Source organism: Solenopsis invicta, chromosome 6 (assembly GCF_016802725.1).
Source record: "Solenopsis invicta isolate M01_SB chromosome 6, UNIL_Sinv_3.0, whole genome shotgun sequence".
In the NCBI taxonomy this organism is placed as follows: domain Eukaryota; kingdom Metazoa; phylum Arthropoda; class Insecta; order Hymenoptera; family Formicidae; genus Solenopsis; species Solenopsis invicta.
In genome coordinates, this window is record NC_052669.1 from 17,166,537 (window position 1) to 17,183,225 (window position 16,689).

General features: G+C 32.1%; 3 protein-coding genes across 3 annotated transcripts in view; 2 read left to right on the top strand and 1 right to left on the bottom strand.

The window, feature by feature from the left end:
• The window catches only part of LOC105193636 (titin), a 120,914-nt gene extending 113,783 nt beyond the window's left edge, over positions 1–7,131 (top strand). Inside the window, 13 exon segments of the mRNA XM_039450365.1 lie at positions 19–179; positions 632–922; positions 1,038–1,179; positions 1,303–1,572; positions 1,660–2,105; positions 2,187–2,489; positions 2,592–2,746; positions 2,834–2,984; positions 3,159–3,236; positions 5,120–5,224; positions 5,318–5,515; positions 5,598–5,903; positions 5,966–7,131. Coding sequence (XP_039306299.1) covers positions 19–179; positions 632–922; positions 1,038–1,179; positions 1,303–1,572; positions 1,660–2,105; positions 2,187–2,489; positions 2,592–2,746; positions 2,834–2,984; positions 3,159–3,236; positions 5,120–5,224; positions 5,318–5,515; positions 5,598–5,903; positions 5,966–6,168 — 2,809 coding nt within the window. The 3' untranslated portion in view covers positions 6,169–7,131.
• Positions 7,132–10,952: 3,821 nt separating this feature from the next.
• Positions 10,953–13,446, bottom strand: LOC120358106 (SCAN domain-containing protein 3-like). Its single transcript, XM_039450824.1, has 3 exons — positions 13,431–13,446; positions 11,541–13,022; positions 10,953–11,134 (listed from the first exon to the last, which is right to left on the bottom strand). Exons 1-3 carry the CDS (start codon positions 13,444–13,446, stop codon positions 10,953–10,955), a joined length of 1,680 nt encoding a protein of 559 aa, XP_039306758.1.
• A 1,584-nt stretch (positions 13,447–15,030) lies between these two features.
• Positions 15,031–16,689, top strand: LOC120358011 (SCAN domain-containing protein 3-like). The gene has a single exon (XM_039450381.1). It carries the CDS (start codon positions 15,061–15,063, stop codon positions 16,519–16,521), a length of 1,461 nt encoding a protein of 486 aa, XP_039306315.1. The 5' UTR covers positions 15,031–15,060; the 3' UTR covers positions 16,522–16,689.

Genomic DNA, 16,689 nt, shown 5'->3' on the forward strand with positions numbered 1-16,689 from the left:
TATGTAAAATATGTGTAGAAAAGGTGAGATGATCGATTGTGCACAATCGTTGAAATACAATATAATCGATGAAGGAAATGTCAAAAAGCTCATTATTAAAAATTGCACGTCCGAAGATATCGCTGAATATACTGCTATAGTTGCCAATGTAAAGACATCATCAAGATTAAAAATCGAAGGTAAATTTTAAAATTACGTACCGACTGAATTCCTGTACCTATTATAATCAAAACAGACTTTTTATTCACTTTACTTATATTTCAAAATAAGGACTAAAAATAGTAAAAAAACACGATTCACTTGCAAAAAAAACAGTTTTGCTAGGCCAACTGACAATGAGTGATATATTTTCGACTTTCACTTGTCACTGTACGAAACACGATAGACCAAATATCTACTTGACCAATAAGTTGTTACTACTAACAACATTTTTTTGAGCAAGAGCACCAATCCTTTTTGTTTATTGTCTAAGGAATAATTCAAAGTTGAAAATTTAGGTCTTTGAATCCTCATTTGAACCACAAAGATTATCTTATCAACGTTTTCTTCTAGTCTAGAAGATCTATCTTAAACGTAATCTTTTAGTCTATATACAAATTTGTATATTATATACACGTGTCCATTGTTACAGTTATCGAAACACCACCTAAAATTCATCCTGATACGCTAAAAAAATATAGAACGGTGAAAGGTGACGATATTGATGTCATTGTAAAATTTTCGGCTAAACCAACTCCAATTGACGAATGGACTGTTAATGGCCGTGTTCTTAAAAAGTCCAAACGAATTATTCCATTCATTGACGAATGCTCAGCTATCTTAACGATTAGAGATGTACAAGAGAAAGATTTTGGTGATTATAATTTAAAATTAACTAATCCTCATGGAGAGGATAGTATAGAAATCCATGTCATCGTTGTGCGTAAGTATCATTATGTATTATATATCGATATTATAGAATTATTTTCAAGAAAAAAATCTCGATTTTGTGCAAAATAGTAAAAAAGAGTACAATAATAAAAATACATATATTACAGAGGTACCCGGAGCACCAGGAATTCCAGAACCTCTTGAAATAACTGATAATAGCATTACTCTTCATTGGAAGAAACCAGATTCTGATGGACATTCTCCAATTATAGAATATATTTTAGAATATTGTGAAAAAACAGAAACTTCGTAAGTAAAATTTTATTTATTAAAAAAAACTTATTAAAAAGAAATGAAACAAAAAAATAAAATCTTAATATGTTTCCTTATATCTTTACAATTTGACTATAATTTAAAAAATTTAATTTTAAGGTGGAACAGAATCACAGAAACGATAATCGAAACTGCGTATAAATTGACGAATTTAATCACTGACAATGAATATACCTTCCGTGTGACGGCCGTTAATGAAGTTGGATCAGGAGTGGCATCTCCGAATACGCCATATCTAAAAATTTCCAAGCTATCGGCGTCCGAACCACCAACCATCCTTGAAGCACTCAAGAGCATCATCATTGGATTAGAAGAGACCGTCACACTTTCTTGCGTGATTGGTGGTGTACCGACACCTCGTATTACGTGGTAAATTTTTGTTATTTTAATTTTGTTTAATTATAGCAGTTATATATGTCAACCGCTATGTTCAAGTTGTTGAAAATTATTTTCTAGGTTAAAAGATGGTATGGAATTCCAAAATAGTGACATTACATACGAAAACCATGTGGCTAAATATACTATTCAGAAAACCACCGAAGCGTCTTCGGCCACATTTACGGTTAAAGCCCAAAATAACGTGGGTACGGCTGAAACATCGTGTCAATTAAAAATTCAAGAATCTCCAAAGATCATCTGCGACGAAAATTTGAGGAGCCAGAGATTAACAGTGGGTGATAATTGGAAAGTTAACATTCGTTTCAGTGGTTTTCCAATACCAGAAGTAACATGGATGATAAATAATGAGAGAATAACTGACAAACGCATATCCATCGAGACTACGAAAAATATATCTATTATTACAATTCCTTCGCTCGTCAGAGACGACTCAGCTATTTATACAGTGAAAGTATCGAATGAAGCCGGTAGCTCATCGATGGAATGTCATCTTTGTGTTATAGGTTAACAACTTTGCATATTAGTAAACAGTGAAATTTTTATAATTTTAAATTAGTAATATAAACATTTGATATGTATTGTAGATAAACCAAGCAAACCTCAAGGACCAGTTATCGCAAAAGAAATTAGACAAGATCGTGTCACTATAGAATGGCGACCGCCGATCGATGATGGTGGTATGAAATTGGAAGGCTATACCATCGAAAAATATGAAGCAAATAAGAAAGTTTGGATAAAAATAGGTGATGTTGACAAAGAAGTCGAGAACTTCTGCGCACAGAAATTGCAGCAGAATGTCGATTATCTATTTAGAATAATAGCTAGAAACGCGTTCGGATCATCAGATCCTTTAGAATCCGAACCAATTCGAACAAGAACTTCATTCGGTAAGAAAAATATTGTAACTCTAGTTATATTAATTAAAAGAACTTTAAACTAATTTTAATTTTTTAAAATAATTGAATATGTTCTGTTCACTCGATAAATAGAAACACCAGGTCCGCCAAAAGGACCACTCGAAGTTTTTGGAATGACAAAAACGTCATTCACATTAAAATGGGAACCACCAGAGAACGATGGCGGTACTCCTATCACAGATTACATCATTGAAATGAAACAGACATCAAAGAAAAATTGGGAAAGAGTTAGTATGATTCACATTGTCCGTCACAACACTAAGATAATCGTTTGCTAATAATTCTTTCTCTGTCTTTCTCTGACGCTTTTTCAGATTGCGTGCACAACTGGAGAAGTCACTAATGTTACTATATCTGATCTAAAAACGAATACGTCATACAATTTCCGAATAACAGCTAAAAACTGTATCGGCACTGGTCCTCCGTATATAGAAGAAGAAGCAATTACAGTCGGTAAACGACCAAGTAAGTTTACTAGTTATTCTTTAAATATCTCATTCTTAACCTAAACAGCATAGTGCCCAAAATTAGTGCATAAGATATCTTTAAGATGTGCTTATCAGCAATTCTTGATCATTAACTCCCGATATATCGCTCAATTATTAATATCTAATTATTAACGCTTTTGCTTTTACGTAGAAATAATAAAGCTTACAGAAAACAGCATATATGCGCTATTAGGCATATTTCCATCAACCAAAACAATCGTCGTTGAAAGTAAGTTTCTTGTTTTTATGTTCTTTTTGTTCTTCCATACAGCACAAAAACTTGCAAAAAAACATTGCAAAATCTTTGTAAAGTTAACAGCTCATTTTCAAAATTTCAATATAGTTAATATAGAGTTCTTCCCCAAGAAATTCTAAAGTTCTTCACATTTCAAAAAGAGTACTAACGATTAAACGTAAAAAATGAGAATTTGAAAATATCGGGTGCCAACTTCACGTTTTTATAATATGAAAATTAAACAAACCTTTTATTATTTGAAATAGATACGATATAAATTCTAATATTTTTTGATAGAATTTTTGTAGTGTTATCCAGAACTTTAGAGAAAATTTTTTTTAATTTAAAATTTTTTTCTCCTTATAAAGTAAAAAATTTTGATACAAAATATTAAAAAAATATTGGAACTCTTTTAAGTACTTTGGTTTTAGCATACTAAATATTAAAGATAATCGTTAGAACTCTTGAAACACTATTTAAAACTCTCAACAAACTATTAAAAATCTGAAAAAAATTTAATCATGCATACTTAAAAAATTTTGATCCAAAAATTCAAAAATTACAAAACTCCTTTAATTTTAATTTTAGAGTTTTAAATGTTATAAATAATTGTTAGAGCTAGTTTGAGATCTCTATTCAAAACTCAACAAATCTGAAAAAATTTTTATTAATGGTATTTGCAAAATTTCGGCCTTGAAATTAAAAAAACCATGAATCTTTTAGTTTTGATTTTAGCATCAAAAATATCAACTATCGCAACTCTTTCATTAAAATTTTTAAACAAAAATTAAAAGCTGTTCAAAACCCTCAATAAAATTTCCAGGAGTCTTAAAACATTTTTTTGTTCTCCAAAACTACAAAGCCGACATCTGTAACTTTTTGTTTCCGTAACTTTTTTGTATTCAATTCTACAAATTTTTGACATTAAGATTTTTGATAGAACTCCATTGGAACTATTCAGAACTTTCAACAGAACCCTCAGAAATCTTTAACAAAAATTTTTTTGTGTGAATATCTTCTAATCTACATATTTATTATTTTATAGAGAATTCTCGATAACATTAAAAGAGTTTTAAAGATTACTTTCAACACATTAAAATCAAAACTGAAACTTGTAGTTTTTCAATTTCAAGACCGAAATTTGGCAAGTATTCATGAACAAATTTTCTTCGGATTTCCGGAAAATTTATTCACGAATACGATTAAGAACCGCTTTTTAGACGATCGTTTTTCGCAGACGCGATAGATTTCATTAAAATTTAATTTTGTATACTTAAAATAACTCAAAAGCGGAGCCAAACGTTTATTGTTAATGTTCTTTATTTGTCTTGAATAAAATTACTAATTACACAGGACCTGCCTTTGTTAACTCTTAAACGGCATTTACAAACATTTCATATTAATATGATACCTGAAACATTATTAGAAACACCAAAAATATGAATCCGGAAAAATATGAATTTGGAACGCTTACTTATAAAAATGTTAGGGCGCATTATCATTCCATCTTTACTCATATTTGTTCATTAGATTTGAAACAAGGATAGGATGATGAAAAAAGTGCGCTAATATCTTTATAAGCGTAATCTAAATATGTGTCATTATGTTATAATACTGCTACAATATTAGGTATAATGTAATATTTCTAAAGACAGACTTTTTATCATTGCTGCAGTTGTGCAGCAATATTGCAGCAATATTTCGAAACATTTTTGCAATGTTGTTGCAATTTTTCTGTACTGTATAAACTATTTCTCATATCTTATTTCTTGTTCTTTATGCTCTTTTAATGGAAATTATAAAAATAAAACTTAATTTTAAATAAACTGAAATATAGCAAAATAAGTATTATAAAAATATAATTTATTAACTTTTAGCACCACCTTCGTGCCCTCTAAATGTCCGAGCGGTAAATGTTACAAGCAAGAGTGTCACTCTCAATTGGTCACCACCGGCTACGACAGGAGGATCAGAATTGACAGGTGAAAATACAAATAAAATACAAACTTTTATAAGACGAATACTCCATTTCGAAATACTGATTAAATATTATTTTCCTCTCTTACGCACTATAGGTTACGTAATCGAAAAAAGACCATTAATTGGGAAAGGCGCCAGATGGACAAAAGTTGTCACATTGGACGCTACAACACATCAATACTGTATAGAGAACTTAAAGGAAAGTGAATTTCTCTTTAGAATCTTCGCTGAAAACAGCATAGGTCTTAGCATACCAACCAATTCCGAACCGATCACGTTAAAAACTCATGCCAGTAAGTTAATTTATACATTCTATCATTGCTAAATTAAAAAGTAACACAATTAATAACAATATTTCTCAAATTTACCTTGTAGGTGTGCCGTCACCACCTACCGCTCCGTTAGAAATGAGACAGATCGCGGCAAATACAATGGTAATCGAATGGGGTAAACCCGAATCAGATGGTGGTGCACCTCTGGAGGGTTATAAAATTGCCATCAAAGACGCGAAGAAAACGATGTGGATGGAAGTAGGAAGAGTTGGCGCGGACATTCAAAAACTCAACATTAGAGATCTGCAAGAGAATCATGAATACCTCATAAGAATTTTTGCACGAAATGAGATTGGATTCAGCGATCATTTAGAATCAGAAGAACTTTTCAAAATCGTACCAACATCAGGTACGACTTATCAGCTTTTATTTTTTTTATTTTTTTCTTACTTGCTTTTTATATTGTTACAGAACTGTCATGCGTGGAACCACTTGCTGAAGCTGTGGACAAAGGTGAAACCGCATCAATCAGCTTTAGCACGGAAAACACAAGTTCTTGGTTGCGAGAACATAATATGGACGCTGATATACATTCGTACGCGAAAGCAAGATTACTTAGGAAAGACGAATATTTCTTCCGCATTTGGCACTATGCTAAAAAGTTATTTGAATAAGCATTTCTACATATATAATTTTCAACATTTCTATTGTAGATTATCAGCGGATGTAATTTGTAATAATTTCCGCATTTGTGCTATTTAATTCTTCTTTTTCCTTTACCGAACACTTTCAAACTTTAAATCAATGTATCAGTCATAGTGTCATTGATCGTTCCTTTGTAAGATCGAGTTGCGTGTAATGATTATACATATATACTGAAATTACCAATTAATTTTTTCGTGAAGCCGAATGTTGTTTGCAAAATGCTAATTTAAGGATAAAGTACACACACACACACACACACACACACACACACACACACACACACACATATATACATATATATAAATTTTCTCTTTAATCTTTCCCTAGAGCGTTAGGGATATGTACTTTATTACTTACAAGTACGATTGAACAATTTGTTTTTATTTTAGTTTCGCGTTGTTTTGATTACAAATTACACTTTCGTGCAGTTTCATCAATTTTATTTTCTGCCGCTAGTGCGCATTATTGAAGATGTATTTACAATTGCAAGCGGCAATAACAACGAACCTTTATGTATCTTGGAAAATTGTCTGAAATTTTGAAATACGCGATATTCTACATCTATTAGTGATGTATGTGTCTTGTTTATATGACTACGTAACTTTCTATTTGTATGGCGAAGCCAGAGCTTGCGATATTATCTTAGTATTTATTCTCCAAGTATAATATATGTTATTTTTTCTCGTTACTATTATCCGTGATAATATTATTATAATTTCATTTTGATTAATATTATTAGTATTGATATACTAAATTAAGGAAATGAAGAAATATCGTGCGTATTTGGTAAGCGAGACGTAAAATATAGGTGCACTTATCAACCAACATTGCCAATGACGCGTCGTATATTTCTTTATTTGTAATATTATATATTATATATAATATTGTAAATTATTTTATTTATGCATTAAAGTATTACAAATTACATATTACAATATCTTTTATCCAATAAATTTTTAATAGCACACTAATTGGCAGATAACGTTATTTGAAATATTTTTTAAATATTTATCTTTATTAATTATACATTGCACATCTATATTGTAAAAATAATAGAAAAAAGTCGCCAATACTAGCATAATTCTTCTAAAGCAGCACCTTCTTACTTCTCGGAAAATAAATATTATACTGTGTTAATACTCACAAAAATATATTTAGATCTATTTAAATTTAAGGTAATTAAAGAAATAACAGCCCATAGGTCATACATTCAACTTCTTTTTAAAAATTTAGAAACAAATTTTTTTAAAAGTAAAAATAAAATTTGCACCATTTTTTCTTACAAATTAAATAGTTTAAACAATAATGAGTGTATTATTAATAATATTATATCATTTTACATGCTTGTAGCTTCCTAAAACTCTTTTATTTATATTTTTGTTTTATCTAAATTCTCTTTATTTACAAATGGATCAAACTTTTACGTGTTATTTTTTGCTTATGTTATCACGGTTTCAATATATCCTCACAAACAAGGAATTAAAAAATTTAACCACTCATTTTTCTGGAAAAGTTCCTGTTTGCAACCTAAAAACAAAGTCATACTCACTAAGTTAAATGTACGTTTTTAGTACTCAAATTAACCATTCTTGCAAGCTAAAAACGGAGAAACATATTTGTAAGCATATATCATTGCTAACCGTCACTTATAAGAAAAGGTTTCGCGGTGTCCCCTTCCGATTTTGACAAGCATTTATACCCGTATTCATAGTCCCTCCTTAAAAAATGAGGATGTCTTGTTTCTGTCTGTCTTTGTTTTGCATAGGGTGAAACGTAATACGTGAGACAAAGACAGACAATAACAAGGAATCCTTGTTTCTCAAGGAAGAACCATGAATACGATCGTTAATATGTTGTTGTACAGATAAAAATAAGAGACACGTACTTTTTCATACGTGCCTGTTTTCATTATTGGGGGTAAAACATTCCTTAGAAAAGAAAATCGATTTTTTTCTTTCGAAGCGTATATCGTCGAAACTATAAGAGATAGAAGAAAATGTTCTAATTAAGAGTTAAATGGTTCAAGAGTACTTTATAACAGTGATAAAAATTTTTTTTTATTATTTCTTATACTTTTCTCTACCACTTATCTATTTTTTCAAAATTTTTATTTTTTTTGTAAGCAAAATAAAGTTTATTGCAAATTCAAGATGCATAATAAAGTTATGTTCTGACATTCCCATTTTCCGAAAATAATTAAAAACCACTCCATAACGCATGGTATAGTCGTGAGCTAAAAGGTAGCAACACATTTTTTTGATGGTAGATGGTTTGATGCTTAATTGGTTGGATCCACAGGTAAGAACCAATGACGTTCGCCGTTTAATGAGCAAGTCTACATTTCAAAAACAATCGAAGAAAATGTGTTGCAACCTTTTAGCTCACGACTGTACGCACACCCATCCGTGCACTATGGAAGTGTCCCCCATCGATTTTAACGAGTCATTAATATATTGTCGTACAGATCAAAATAAGGGACACGTATATTTTACACATGCCCAATTTCACTTTTAAGGGATAAAACACCCCTTTGAAGAAAATTGGTTTTTTTTCGAAGCGTGTATCGTTGAAACTACAATATAAAAGATAGAGAAAAATGTTCTATTTGAAAGTTAAATGGCTTGAAAAGTACTTTATAATAATAATAAAAAATTTTTTTATTTTTTTTTACACTTTTTCCCACTACTTACCTTTTTTTTCCAAAATGTTTATTTCTTTTTATAAGCAAAATAAAGCTTATTTTATTAGAAATTTAATGGTATATAACAAAGTTATGATACGACCTTACCATTTTTCAAAAATAATTAAAAACTTCATAACGCATAGTACCGCCTATCCATCCGTGCGTTCAATATTACTTCACAATAAAACAGATTTGTCTTATATGGCGTTGATTACGCAAAAGAGCACGAAGACAAATCAATACAATACAATAAATGTTGAAATAATAGTTTTATAATAATAATAATAATAATAGTAATAATAAAATAATAGTGACTTTTTTTAAACCGCTAAAATTAGTCAAATTTTTTTTTTATAATGTGTTACAATGGCTGCGTTCAGCAGAATTCAGCAGCTGCTCAACGGTTTACTGCTGAGTTGCAACGTGTTGAGTATTCTGCTGAACGCTCTAAAAATGTAAGCTAACGCATACGTAAACAATACGTTAAGTAGCTTAACCTTTACGAAATACGGCGTACAATAAAATATCAGAATTAGGTAAGATAAAATATTTTTTTAACTAAATCAAGTTAAAATTAATAGATTAAAAATTAATTTAGTTACGTTACATGAACAAATAACTTATAGTTAAAAGTTACATTAAAATTAAATTATGTTGAATTAAATGTTAATTTTGAAAAACTTTAAAAATAAAAAGAAAAGTTAAAGTTAATTTTTAAAAGTATTTTTAAAAATACGTAGTTTCCACTACGTTGTAAATAATATTGTTGTAAATAATAAGTATATTGTGCTTCGAACAGTAATGATGCACTGGACGCTGCCATTTTTCTAATCACGTTTTGCTTATAACTCAGCGTACTTTTAGTTCGCTGAAAATCATGGCGACCGCTGACTAAACATGTTGAAAGGTTGGGTGCGTTTAGGACCGTTCAGTAGATAATCATAAAACAGTTGCAAAACTGTTGGGTTCTGCTGAACGCAGCCAATGTAACGTTACGTCCCTCCACCGTACCACCACTCCAGTCCAAACGCCGTACACAACGCGTAAAGTCCAAATCACACCTAGCGATTGACGATTGCGATTGACAATTGGCGATTACTTTTCAACCAATTAGAGCAAAGCAGCCACCGACTGTTTTGCTCTGATTGGTTTAAAAAGTAATCGCCAATCGTCAATCGCAATTGTCAATCGCTAGTGTGATTTGGGCTTAAGACCGAGCACGTACGTGCGCCCGGCTAACCTTGCCACGATCACGCGCTACCATGCGTGTAACGCGCCGCGTTTGGCAAGCGTTCCCACTCCTGCCGGCCCAATCGCGCGCGCTGATTGGTGCGTCCGACCGCGCAGCCCGATATATAAGTCAGTGGGCAGCCAAAGTCAGATCACTTCGAGCCACCAACCTCGCACCTACTCTTCTCCTGCGCCGGGTATCCTCGGCGCTTCCTAGCTTGGGCATTCTCGAGCTCTTCCCCGGGAACGGAAATACTCGTTTCCAACTACCTTACGACGGGCATTCTCGTCGTTCCTAGCGGCTGGGAATACTCGTCCAATCCGGGGCGAATCCCGATAGCGCACGGGACCAATAGCCAACCACCACTCATAGTGGCCAATGCCTTTTTTTCATAGACATAGGATCTATAGACCGAGCATTCGAGGAGTGGGGGTAAAGTTCTCGCGTGAAAAACTAGAAAGAGATAGCAAGCTTTGGACCACTATTCTGTCTTTGTCTAATGACGCGCGTGGGGGTACAGTAAAGGTAACGAAACTCTCTGTAAGGTTAGGGAAAGAAAAAAGGAAAATGTAAGTGAATGTGAAAAAAGAATGAAGGGGAATTGAAAAGCATTGGAAAAAGTGCCAAAATATAGAATTATATATAATGTAAAATTATGTATTAAAATTTAAACAATAAAGTATTGAATAAACATTTAAGCACCTGGCATAACAGTAATAAAAAAATTAACTCTGCTGATCTTTATATATATATATGTTACGGGCAAAGTCCGCATGGTGTGCAGTGTCGACATTGCCCGGGCAAAGTCAGCTTTGCACAACGGAACTGGACAAAGTTGTTTAAAATGCTTTATTAGCGGACATTGCCCGATTTGATGTGGGCAAAGTCAACACTGCCCATCCAGCGGTGGCAATGTCAGCAACTGTTATTTCATTGCTGACTTTGCCCGGTTTCAAGTGGGCAATGTCGACATTGTCAAATCTCTGTGGGCTAAGCTGCGCTAGATGAACGGAATTAATACCTGCAAGTTTCTTAATTTTTGAGGGTTAATATTTATGTAATAAAATAACAATTTTAACAATATTTATTAGACAATATATCAGTAGAGTACATTAACAGTATTAGATTATATATAACAGAGTATATATTAAAATACATATATTTATTAAAATATAAATCCAAAACTCAGTTATAGTTTTCTTTTAAAATAAAGTAAACACTTATTGATTTATTTAGAATATTGCAAACACAAAAAAATTAACCCTTATTGATTTAATTAGAATATTGCAAACATAAGAACATTAACTCATTGTTAAAACTATATATGATTTTTGAATCATATACCGATTTAGATAATTATTTATTTTGACATGGCAATGAGTTGTGACATTTTGAATTACATAAAATGTTTGCTTTTCTACACTTACAACGGTTTGTTGTGCATTTAATTTTGCAGCTACATTTAATATAGCCCTGAGATCCAAACGCTGATTGATCAGCATTGATACTACGTAGTGACATTTCACACTGTGGTACATCTGTTGAAGATAGAAACATTTCGTTACAAATACCGAACTGATTTCGAGAATAAAGAGAAGATAAAATGCCACTCTTGGTGCCGATTTTGTACAATCCATCTTCTGTCACTTCTAATATGACTCCTATAATATTTTTCGGATCACCTTTATTACGATCAACACTTGGTAGTGGAATGGTTACAGATGTACCAACTTCAGCAGATGGAAATTTTTTCTCGCTCATGCGCAACATTCTTTTAGCTTGTTCCTGAATACCGACTATCGCTTTGTTTTTGTTAGAAATGAGATCGCGTTTGACTGTGCAATTATGACATAAAACGTTAGAGTTCTCTGTTGGTAACTCACAGCAAAAATTATGAACAGGCACCTTGCATTCTGTGCAGTGATATATGTCGCCATCTCCTTTCTCACAAATAGAACATATTAGAACAACCGACGCAGAATTTACATTTTCAAAAAAATTAATGTTTTCGCGAACTTCTTCAGTAATAGGTGTATTATTGGTAGTCTCAGATGATCCGTTGTCATGTATTTCAGTTGAATCAATTATGCGTTCTAATTCTTCTTCTGTTACTATATCATTTATTACGGACAATGGTAAATGAGATGATCGAAGACCAACGTGAGCCTTTCTACCAAACATTGCCTCATATGGTGTTTGTTTGATTGCAGAATGCCAACTGGTATTCTTTTTCCATTGACAGAAACGTAATCCTTGAGACCATTTAGTCAAATTGTTTTCCTCCATCCAGGTAATAAGTATGTCTTGTACATCTCGGTTTGCACGTTCAACACTACCCTGACTCTCAGAATGTCTCGGTTTACCGTGCACTATTTTAAGATCAGGCCACATACTTTTTAATTCTTCGATAACGCTATTACAAAACTCTCTTCCATTGTCTGATTGTAAGACGGATGGACAACCAATAATGCAAAATATGTCTACAAGATTATAAGCGACCTCTACAGCAGTCTTGGTCTTTAGCGGGCGAAGACACACAAATTTAGTTAAGTGTTCTTGATAATTTAAAATAAATTTATATTCTCCGTCCTTGCTCGTTTGCATGTCGATTAGGTCTACTTGTGCTCGGTGATTAATTTCTTTAAATATCAAAGGCTTTACTACAACACCTTTTTTGAGATGGGTTTTCTTTTTTTTACAGATGAGACAAAGCTCAAGATAGATATGAATCACTTCTCTTGTTATATTTACGTACTTTGTTTTAATATTGTTTTCCAACTTATGTTTTCCACCATGTCCAGTTTCCAGATGTGCCATATGAATAATGTCAAAAACTTGTTCGTTATGTACGTAATACTTAATCTTCTTCTCATGTTCCAACACAGGCTGAATAAGTTTCTTAGACTCACCTAGAGATGTAAAATTAATCAGATTCTCTATGACAATTATTCAATATGATAATTATGGTACGATAAGATGGTAATTTATTGGTAATTTTGATAAAATTTATTGTGTCTGATAGCTTTATGCGCTAATAGTTTAGGTAGTAATCATTGTCCACACTAATCCATAAGTTTAACAAAATTCTTTTATGTTCTTATTAATTGTGCTCTAATTACTGTATATTACATGTAGCATGCTACATGTATGAATATACAGTATTAAAATATTTTCTGAGCAATATGAATTAGATAAAATGTTTTATTCGTTACAGTCTAAATATTCCTTTTAAGCTTCATATCAACCTATTTTATTTCTGAAATTTCTCGAAGTAATTATTTAGAAATAATTTTTCCATAGTTTATCAAGTAAGTTACCGTCAAATTGAGTCATCTTCATTTCTGTATGAAAACATTTCTAGATTCTTAGACATCTCTAGACTCACCTACTGATAATACATCGTATCTTTTTAGGCGTCTATAATCAGTGTATGTTTTTTTATTTCTGATTTTTGCTTCTTCTACTGCACAAATTAAATTTTCGTATGCGTCTGAATTTTCTATTAAAAACGAATTTATACTTAATTTTAAAGATTTCAATTTTTCGTTAAATTTTTCACGCATTTTATCTGCAGCCGTGTTTGTAGTCGAGTTTGTATCCGTGTTTGTATCCGAGTTTGTATCACACATTATCTGCAAATAGCAAATACAATTTCATTCAAACCTTTGAAGAGTCACAGGAACATAACACCGGAGGCGTTGAGATACGGTACGCAACATACGCTCTAGCATAAGGCACAAGATTTGAAAGAACGCAAAATTTTAATATGCGCCAATAATTTTTTAAGTATAAAAACATAAAATGCTTGGTCGGCTCAATGAGCTCGTTTGTAGAACAGCGTTAAACATTTTTTTGTTTCGTGCTTGGAGCGCGTGAGCCACTTTCCAGCGTAGGGGCGCTTAAGACGATCGTAACGCCACCGCACCACACAGTCTGCACGTTACAGATCACGGAGTTGATGCAGGAGGTTATGGTAGGCACTGAGCGCAAAATAATTTATTAATTTGTAAATTATTATGTTATTCGTTTACACTAATACACAGCTCATGACAGCGAAAGATTATCGAATATTTTGCATGAAATTGTACCTTGTCTTTAAAGTTTTGAATGAAATTGTATTTGCTATTTGCAGATAATGTGTGATACAAACTCGGATACAAACACGGATACAAACTCGACTACAAACACGGCTGCAGATAAAATGCGTGAAAAATTTAACGAAAAATTGAAATCTTTAAAATTAAGTATAAATTCGTTTTTAATAGAAAATTCAGACGCATACGAAAATTTAATTTGTGCAGTAGAAGAAGCAAAAATCAGAAATAAAAAAACATACACTGATTATAGACGCCTAAAAAGATACGATGTATTATCAGTAGGTGAGTCTAGAGATGTCTAAGAATCTAGAAATGTTTTCATACAGAAATGAAGATGACTCAATTTGACGGTAACTTACTTGATAAACTATGGAAAAATTATTTCTAAATAATTACTTCGAGAAATTTCAGAAATAAAATAGGTTGATATGAAGCTTAAAAGGAATATTTAGACTGTAACGAATAAAACATTTTATCTAATTCATATTGCTCAGAAAATATTTTAATACTGTATATTCATACATGTAGCATGCTACATGTAATATACAGTAATTAGAGCACAATTAATAAGAACATAAAAGAATTTTGTTAAACTTATGGATTAGTGTGGACAATGATTACTACCTAAACTATTAGCGCATAAAGCTATCAGACACAATAAATTTTATCAAAATTACCAATAAATTACCATCTTATCGTACCATAATTATCATATTGAATAATTGTCATAGAGAATCTGATTAATTTTACATCTCTAGGTGAGTCTAAGAAACTTATTCAGCCTGTGTTGGAACATGAGAAGAAGATTAAGTATTACGTACATAACGAACAAGTTTTTGACATTATTCATATGGCACATCTGGAAACTGGACATGGTGGAAAACATAAGTTGGAAAACAATATTAAAACAAAGTACGTAAATATAACAAGAGAAGTGATTCATATCTATCTTGAGCTTTGTCTCATCTGTAAAAAAAAGAAAACCCATCTCAAAAAAGGTGTTGTAGTAAAGCCTTTGATATTTAAAGAAATTAATCACCGAGCACAAGTAGACCTAATCGACATGCAAACGAGCAAGGACGGAGAATATAAATTTATTTTAAATTATCAAGAACACTTAACTAAATTTGTGTGTCTTCGCCCGCTAAAGACCAAGACTGCTGTAGAGGTCGCTTATAATCTTGTAGACATATTTTGCATTATTGGTTGTCCATCCGTCTTACAATCAGACAATGGAAGAGAGTTTTGTAATAGCGTTATCGAAGAATTAAAAAGTATGTGGCCTGATCTTAAAATAGTGCACGGTAAACCGAGACATTCTGAGAGTCAGGGTAGTGTTGAACGTGCAAACCAAGATGTACAAGACATACTTATTACCTGGATGGAGGAAAACAATTTGACTAAATGGTCTCAAGGATTACGTTTCTGTCAATGGAAAAAGAATACCAGTTGGCATTCTGCAATCAAACAAACACCATATGAGGCAATGTTTGGTAGAAAGGCTCACGTTGGTCTTCGATCATCTCATTTACCATTGTCCGTAATAAATGATATAGTAACAGAAGAAGAATTAGAACGCATAATTGATTCAACTGAAATACATGACAACGGATCATCTGAGACTACCAATAATACACCTATTACTGAAGAAGTTTGCGAAAACATTAATTTTTTTGAAAATGTAAATTCTGCGTCGGTTGTTCTAATATGTTCTATTTGTGAGAAAGGAGATGGCGACATATATCACTGCACAGAATGCAAGGTGCCTGTTCATAATTTTTGCTGTGAGTTACCAACAGAGAACTCTAACGTTTTATGTCATAATTGCACAGTCAAACGCGATCTCATTTCTAACAAAAACAAAGCGATAGACGGTATTCAGGAACAAGCTAAAAGAATGTTGCGCGTGAGCGAGAAAAAATTTCCATCTGCTGAAGTTGATACATCTGTAACCATTCCACTACCAAGTGTTGATCGTAATAAAGGTGATCCGAAAAATATTATAGGAGTCATATTAGAAGTGACAGAAGATGGATTGTACAAAATCGGCACCAAGAGTGGCATTTTATCTTCTCTTTATTCTCGAAATCAGTTCGGTATTTGTAACGAAATGTTTCTATCTTCAACAGATGTACCACAGTGTGAAATGTCACTACGTAGTATCAATGCTGATCAATCAGCGTTTGGATCTAAGGGCTATATTAAATGTAGCTGCAAAATTAAATGCACAACAAACCGTTGTAAGTGTAGAAAAGCAAACATTTTATGTAATTCAAAATGTCACAACTCATTGCCATGTCAAAATAAATAATTATCTAAATCGGTATATGATTCAAAAATCATATATAGTTTCAACAATGAGTTAATGTTCTTATGTTTGCAATATTCTAATTAAATCAATAAGGGTTAATTTTTTTGTGTTTGCAATATTCTAAATAAATCAATAAGTGTTTACTTTATTTTAAAAGAAAACTATAAC

Excerpts from the sequence above, each read along its gene's own strand:
- LOC120358106 (XM_039450824.1), bottom strand. Across the intron at positions 11,135-11,540 it reads TAAATGCACAACAAACCGTT|GTATTAATTCCGTTCATCTA; the intron begins GTAAGTGTAGAA and ends AGAAACTTGCAG.
- LOC120358011 (XM_039450381.1), top strand. The coding sequence starts at position 15,061 with ATGGCACATCTGGAAACTGGACATGGTGGAAAACATAAGTTGGAAAAC.